The sequence below is a fragment of the Eurytemora carolleeae genome, unplaced genomic scaffold (genome assembly GCF_000591075.1).
Source record: "Eurytemora carolleeae unplaced genomic scaffold, Eaff_2.0 scaffold834, whole genome shotgun sequence".
Lineage (NCBI taxonomy): Eukaryota > Metazoa > Arthropoda > Copepoda > Calanoida > Temoridae > Eurytemora > Eurytemora carolleeae.
In genome coordinates, this window is record NW_019396752.1 from 1 (window position 1) to 7793 (window position 7793).

Consider the following 7793-nt stretch of genomic DNA (forward strand, 5'->3'; position numbering starts at 1 on the left):
TTGTTAACCATACTTGCATGCTCCGTAAAAACGTATTCACACAAATATTCGAGGACTCCAAACTCTCAACCAAATATTGTGTTTCGAGTAGCAACTAGAAAAGTTTAGATATATTCCGTTACAAGGTTGTACCGTACTTAACGCTGTACATTCTCTAATACCTAGTACTTTCAAGTATTTCAAAAAATATGTTCGCTGTTTTTTGTGTTTCTAAATATGTTTTTTTTTCAGGGGAGATCTTACTCAGCGAACATTCCACCTAATGTATACCTTCCAAACATAAACATTCAATAATTGGCTAAAAGAGACGTACACGTTGTACATATTTAATGTTATTACTTTATCAAGCACCATGAAGTAAATTTCAAACCTTTCCAAATATACTATCTACAGAATGTAATCAGTGTTAAAGTTTTCTGTTTTGCTATTCGATACGTAAGTTAACAGGTCTTCGTTTCTTTATATCGTTTAACCATACCGTAGTATTTTCATTTTCATTAACTTCATAAATTTGCAATTTACTGGACCCTTCAGGGTTTAATGCCAATTTCGTCCAGGGTAATTTCCTTGGAAAATTGAACGTAAAATTTGATTCCTTCAACGGAGAATTAAATCGGTTAAATTAGCTAAATTCTGCTTCACACTAGTATTTGAAAACCAACTAATAATTAACGCAAAATTAAATAAGGATTGTTGCTTTTATTAATATTAAAATTTGCACGTTTTTTTTTTCCATTACTTATGTCTGATTTGACATTGTTTACACCTAGTCCTTCAAACTTATTAACAGTTTCCAATGTTGTCTTCATTTTCCAAAAAATGACCCTTCAAATTAACGTTAAAGGTTTAATGTGCCCAAATTTTGACAACGTTTTACTGTTGCCTCCGGCAACTTTCATAGTCTTCAATTTTAGTTAAACCGCACATTATTTTACGATTATTTAAATTAAAACGATTTTTTACAGTATTCGTAGTTAGAACAAACTAAAAGTTTATTAAAAGCTATATGTTTTGTAGATATTGTAGCGTAAGAAATAAATTTTAGTAAAATGTTTATACTTTTTTATGCATTCATTTAATCTTTCATGCGTGGATCAGTTCATAGGAAAAAAAAACAAAAAGAAATTTCATGCAAATAAAATGAAAAAAATGTCATTTTTTTACAGTCAATAATCTTTAATGCGTAGATCATTTCATGAGCCTATAAAATAAAAAAATTTCATAAACATCAAAGACCAAACCTAAATTTTTAATCTGTTGAAACGGCCACTGTTATAAAACCTTATTTTACATTCCTTTGAATAATTGTGTTAAGAAAAATAGTGTATTCTCTGAATTACAATATAACGATAGGGTGCACAAGCTATGTTTATCTCTCAAAAATCATGCTGTATTAAATTCCTAACGTGGTGAGACGCCTAAAGCTAACCACGGCAAATATCAATTGATAGGTACTTTCAATCAAACCCGTGAATTATAATGACTGACATGATAAAAGAGCATGGCCTAATTCATTGAAAACACGAAACATTTGCTAAATAACTAAAACACAATTATTTGCGGAATACTTTAAAATTACAACATTTAAAGGTGTGTCCGTCTGTATTTCCTTCGTCCAAACTGTGAAATGCAACGTTTTCGCATAACGCCTTAAGTTATAAATAAAAACATATACGCTTTCCATTTTTTGCAAAACAAACTGCTCTTTCTTCTTCAAAACAAAAAAAATTACATCAATAAAAGAAGAGTTAACTTTTGCACTATATTAACTTAACGTGATCGCCAAAAATTCCAAACTCAAATTTAAAAATTCTGTGACCCATCTTAATGTTCAGAAAAATTCATATTATTCATTTTATTCAAGCTTATGACTTTAAAATCTTTATCAAATCTAAATTGGCTTTAAAATCTAAATCAAACACCAAAGTGCGAAATATTGCAATAATTTATAACTTTACTTAAAAATGGGCACTGGCAACCTAAATAAATAAATTATTAACTTGATAAAATGATTATCAAATAAATAATTGTCAGAAACTTTCGTGTAATAATTAAAAACTACTTAAATGACCAAAAAACGTGTTTGCATTTCGTGTTAAGTGAGCATCTCCCTGGATAAATACGTTTCTGAATCTACAAGATTTGCATTCGCGCTTGTTTTTAAATATTGCCCAAATCAGACTAAAATCCGTTCTTTACTTTAATACATAACATTCCAAGAATGTTGAAAACAAAATTCGAAATAGAAAAAAAATTAATCATTTCATTTTTAAGATTTCAAGGAAATTGCATAGTTAAATCGAACATTTTCAACGCAATCAGAATTAAGACCAGTATAATTTCCTACATTACACCAAAATAAGTTTAAAACTGGGTAAATTAACAACCTTTTTAAAAAATATAATTTTCTTTGTTTTCTTGCTCAATTACTAATGATTTTCAAAAGTGCTCACTACCATTATCGAAACGCATTCGCTCGTCCATCTACAAATAATTTAAATTGGTTCAATACTTTTGTATCACATTAAATTTACTTTCAGGTACCGTAGTACGTCAGGTGTAAGTTCTTTCGGTTTATGGCACGCTTAACAATATAACAAAAATCAGCCATGAATCCACGCCAATTGAGCCAAAGGAAATCGATTCAAAAATTTTAAAAAAACAATTAAACTTGTATAAATATTCAAGAATAACTCAAAAAGACCTTCAGTAAAAAAGCAAATAAAATTAAAAATACTCTCACAGCTGCAGTGCTGTCGAATAAGTAACCGTTTATAATCCGGTTTATTGCTTCTTTAGAAGGCTGCTGCGGGTTCGGATCTGATCACCGAGAGATACGCCACACAAACGCTCAATTTCAGTAGGNGTTATTCATCGCTGATAAAACCTCTAGCGGAGGTTTATTATCAGCGTTTTTCATGACGATCTCAATGGATGACTGAAGTTCGTCAAGGGTTTTCCTAGATCCATGTATGGTCGGCTGCCATTGCCGGGCTCCGCCTTACAAGCTAACAACCCACCGGCTCCGTCAGTTGAGGTCCCACTAAACAGGTGAAATTGCTTCAATATTTCAAAGTAAATGAACATACTAAATTATAACAAATCCCCCCTTATAAATAAAATATCACGTTTATAAAATAAATATACAAAACATAAGTCTGTAGGAAAATCCTTCATAGGCAAGTTGAGTCAAATTACGATACAATTTTGCATCCGTGGTGCCCATATTTCTATCTTAAGTTGTTGTCGCCCACATTCCTTTTCTTCGGATGTAAAAACAAAATTGTAAAATCGACTTTACATTTAAAATTACTGTAAATTTAACCTTATCTCGTTATAATACACGGGCGCCCCAGATACATCCACAGAATCGCCAACTGGATCAACAACAGGGTCGCTCGGGGGCTCGGGGGTAAAAATATTGCACCGTCCAGTGCGGTCCTCAAATCCGCTATCAGGACGACTATCCTCCGGTTGAAACAAAAAATTCATGGCATCCTGTAAACTTTTCAGCACTTCCTCCCCGTTTACGTCGCCATACCGCTCCTTCAGGACATGCTCAGTATCGTTATATAACTGATTTAAACCACGACTCACGGTGTCCTCCTAAACAAAACAATATTACCATACTAAATTATTACATAATTTGCAAACTCAATAATTTCCATTAAAACATTCATTAACTCAAAAATACGTTAGGCCTAAAGATAATTACTTTTATTTTCACCGAGCTTAAAATATGTCAATATTATACCTCGAAAACGTCAGTCTGCGTACTGATAGCAATTCTATCCTCAAAGCGCAAACGAGTCTGGGTTCCGACACTGCATATGTCCGGTCGCTCATACCTAACATACAAAACTATAAACCCGGTATAGCAATTATTTTAAATCTTGCTTTCTATTCTAACAGGGTCATATTAAATAGCAATTTTCTTGAATCTTGTTATCCATTCTACCAAGGTCATATTAACTATTTACAAAAAATTGTTTTCAATTAGATGTCAACATCTACCACAATAATTGCTTTAAAAACTTACACTGAATACTTCGGAGGGGTAGCAGGAAGTAAATTGTTGTAACCAGCAGATATGACTGACAAACTTCGCTCTCCGGTAGCTACATCTAGGCGCTCCGAAGTACTAGCTTTCAGAATACCAAATCTCCTAGAATATTTCATTTTCTTAATATTCAAACAGTTTTAACAAAAATTTACTTTCCACTCAAAATTAACCATTCATCAAATAATTTTTAATTTAATATACCTTAAAACACACTTTCCAACCACCCAGCAAGTTGACCCAATCAACACAGTACAGCCTATGCTCAACAACACCTCCCCACTGCAGGTGTCTGTACACCGGGCCTTAACTGTTCCGTCTCCATAAATAATATGACTCAAATTAGCCTGGATGCATTCTCCAGCAAATCTAAACGTTACATTTGGCTATTAACATTGAATCACGAAATAACATAATGGCACTCTTAAATAATGAGTTACACTGTACCGCCTTACCAAAAATTGTTAAGTACTTTGACCTATAAAAAAAATGTTAATCCACACGGTCACCTATAACCAGATATTGCATAATACCAGCGAATTAACTCAAATTTAAATTTACTATATTACACTATATTCAAAACCTAATATTAATCTATTACCTAATATATAGGTTAATTCAGGCACTTATGTTCTTACCTAACCAAAGTGTCCGTCAAAGTGTAGCCCTGTTCACAAGGACCACCCTCGGAAGCTACAACATCACCAACTTCCGGAACTGAAGAATCCTGGTCAGTAGGAATCTGTAAACCGCCGCGCATCTTCTCTGAAATCAATCACTTTTATTACGCAAGGTTAAATATATTAAATAAGCACATATAAACTTAAATACTCCGCCAAAGGTTTTAGTAAAACTGAGCGGGGCCGGTGTATTGTCACCTGCCCGCACTCTTAAACCGGGCGCGCTAACAGCGCGAGCTAAACCGCGTCTAGTACGTGCCGGTACACAACCAATTAGCCTGATGGGAAATTAAAATTTCTCTCCTTCCCAACCCGGCACGCCCGAAATGTGCGACAACCATATGTCGAGGATTGGGACCAGGGGTAGACCTTTGTTTGGTTTTACAATCTTTCATCAAATGACCTGCGATCCCACAAGTGAAACATAAACCTTGGGATATATCAGTTTTATCCGGTATACTGAGAAATCTTTTAACTTCACTGATAGTTACAGGACGGTCTGCTGGTTCAACAGGTTGGGCAACCTGTATTTTCCTAATTTTGGTAACCTTTGAGTGTAAGTCACCCAGAGTCTCAGAAAAGTGTTCAGTTAAAATATGCAGTAAATCCCTAAAATGACGGCCTGGTGTGGTATTAAAGTGTGCAAGGATTGCATTCCATAAGGTTTCCCCCCCCAACCCCTTCAAAAACCGCCGGGTTTCCCGTATGGCGGTTGCATCCATCTCTATTTGATTGGATGAGGACTTAAGGAGCAGGGTTTTCCTAGATCCATGTATGGTCTGGAGAGTAGAGAAAACTTCGGGCATGGTTGCTTTCCGAAATTTGAGTTGCTCAAGTGTGCTCAAGCACTCTGTGGGTGAAATGGTGTATAAACCCTTAACGTTTTCAGTCTCATTAATATACTCTAATGAAGATTCCAATGATCCCATTCCCCTCCCATCTTTCCAGAAGTTACGCAGGGTCTCCAAATCCTTAGCCTGGAGTACCCCGTCACCCAAGGTATAGACAGGTTTAACAAAGGTTTCGGGTACGTGCTGCGTGATTTCCGCAGCAGCTGCAGAGACCAGTGTAGATATTGTAGAGATGTTAAACGCAGTGGCAAGAGCAGGGGGTGCAAACTCAAGGGGTTGGTTCTCGAGGTACAATGCGCGTACCTCAGAGGGGGTTAGGAAGGAAATAAGCCTGTCACTTAGTTTGTCTAGAAAAGGTCTCGGAAGTTCCAGTAAAGTATTGGACAATTCTGCAATCTTGAGGTCACGGTCGCAAGATGGTTTGGTCATGATTGGGTTGAAATAATGGTGGGCACTCAAAAGTATCACATAAAAACTTCCCAAATATAGAAACCTTCACTACTAATTTGATAGAGATCAAATTTAACCAAGCTTAACAAATCATGCAGAAACCAAACTTATTATCCTTTCGTAAAAGAATTGCCAAACAATACAAATATACAACTATTGGACGGAGAAATATGCGATTTTAATCGTAAAATAAAAAACTGCTCCTTTCTAATATTTAGACGATCCAGAGGAGATATTTGTAGAGGGGAATGAAGAGGAAACCGTTGCTGGAGTAGTACAGGACTTCCAGAGCCGGGGTACAGTATTCTTGTCCGATGCACTACAATAGAATACAGGGAGACATAGAATTATGTGATCCTAAACACTAGGAGTCGTGTTCCACAGTATATAGTGAAAATAAAAGGAAAAAAGGATTGCCTGATCCCAAATGGATTCAATCCAATGAATCCAATGCGTATTTGTTAGAGATCTGATAAACAAGCTCAGGAGCTCTGGGGACTCGAACTTCTTAGCAACAGCTAACAGGAGCTCGTACACTGTGACGGGAACTTGTCCGCAACAGCTCCATAAACTTAAACAATAAGCGGCAGAAGGGGATTGTCAGAAATTAAAGAATCAGAAAAGTGATGCGGAAATTTATATGTAATTTAGAAAATTACTGACCTTTTGGCCAAAGGATACAAAGGTGTATCCTATAGGCTTATTTTGTATAGAACGTTTAACTTGCTCAGGTTGTAGGTAGAGGCTGCAGGGATAGCAAGTAGTACCAGGTTCTTGGTGTAAGCCTCCATCAATTGAACCAATAAAGGAGCCATTAAAGAACGTTATGTTGTATTTCTAACAGAGTCAAACATGTTGTTTTATCAAGACTTGGAGGAACCTCTCTAGCTCATATCCTGACTTGAACTGCTTGTTGGTTTGTCTTGCAGGATTGAAGTTGCCTGTTTTGTTCAAGGTCTGCATTCTTTTGTGTAGCCAGGGAGCCAGTGTAGGGGTTTCATAAAAATATATAAATTTAATTAATAATCATATTATTACAATTTGTTATTTTAATAAACGAAATAGAATTGGTGCAGTTTTTTATATCTTTTAGTTTTTGTGAAAAAATATATTAAAGCTTATGTTTTTGTATTTGATGTTTGTTTGATCAGGGAATATCTGTTTTTTTTACGTGGATGAAGGGTACTTTGTCTGCTGAAAGGTAGGGCTAAGTATTTTGTTTGAAGGTTAAGCGTGGAGCTTTAGAATTCATACTTTATGAGAACCCACGCTTTAGATTTCTGTAACAAATTATAAACAACCTTAGGAGGGGGGAGGGTGTCCGTCATCTCCATGTAAAGATTCTTCACCTTAACCTTTTCCAACTCCACAGAGTTCACCAGATCCTATATAAATGCATCCTCCAGGGGCTTTCTGAAGTGATGATAGAATGGGAGAACCCTTTCAGGTGCTATGGAAACGCCTCAACACGGAAACGGACCCAAAAGTGAGTTTGGGTCCGTTTCCTTCTTTTTTCAAGAATTATCGGAAATCCCTCAAAAACTAAAAAGTGTAGAGGGATTTCCGGATATTTTGGGTCGGTTTCCGCTATATTTACATCTGATTTGTTTCCCTTTTTTTTGGGTCCGTTTCCTCTTTTTTTTTGGGTCAGTTTCCGGTTTTCAGAAAAAGTTGTAAATTCTCAGTTTGTTGATCGGTTTCCTCTTTTTTTGGGTCCATTTCCTCTTTTTTTGGGTCCGTTTCCGGTTTTCA

The 7793-nt window shown here is 35.7% G+C and overlaps 1 protein-coding gene across 1 annotated transcript; it reads right to left on the reverse strand.

Moving 5' to 3' along the window:
- Window positions 1–2916: 2916 nt before the first annotated feature.
- On the reverse strand, window positions 2917–4827 carry LOC111708211 (uncharacterized). Its single transcript, XM_023481514.1, has 6 exons — window positions 4699–4827; window positions 4265–4429; window positions 4040–4165; window positions 3755–3848; window positions 3326–3606; window positions 2917–3043 (listed from the first exon to the last, which is right to left on the reverse strand). The coding sequence occupies exons 1-6, from the start codon at window positions 4818–4820 to the stop codon at window positions 2917–2919; spliced, it is 915 nt and encodes a 304-aa protein (XP_023337282.1). The 5' UTR covers window positions 4821–4827.
- Between the last annotated feature and the right edge of the window lie 2966 nt (window positions 4828–7793).

Excerpts from the sequence above, each read along its gene's own strand:
- LOC111708211 (XM_023481514.1), bottom strand. The coding sequence starts at position 4,820 with ATGCGCGGCGGTTTACAGATTCCTACTGACCAGGATTCTTCAGTTCCG. Across the intron at positions 4,430-4,698 it reads TTGACGGACACTTTGGTTAG|ATTTGCTGGAGAATGCATCC; the intron begins GTAAGAACATAA and ends TGTAACGTTTAG. Across the intron at positions 4,166-4,264 it reads GTTGGAAAGTGTGTTTTAAG|GAGATTTGGTATTCTGAAAG; the intron begins GTATATTAAATT and ends GAAATATTCTAG.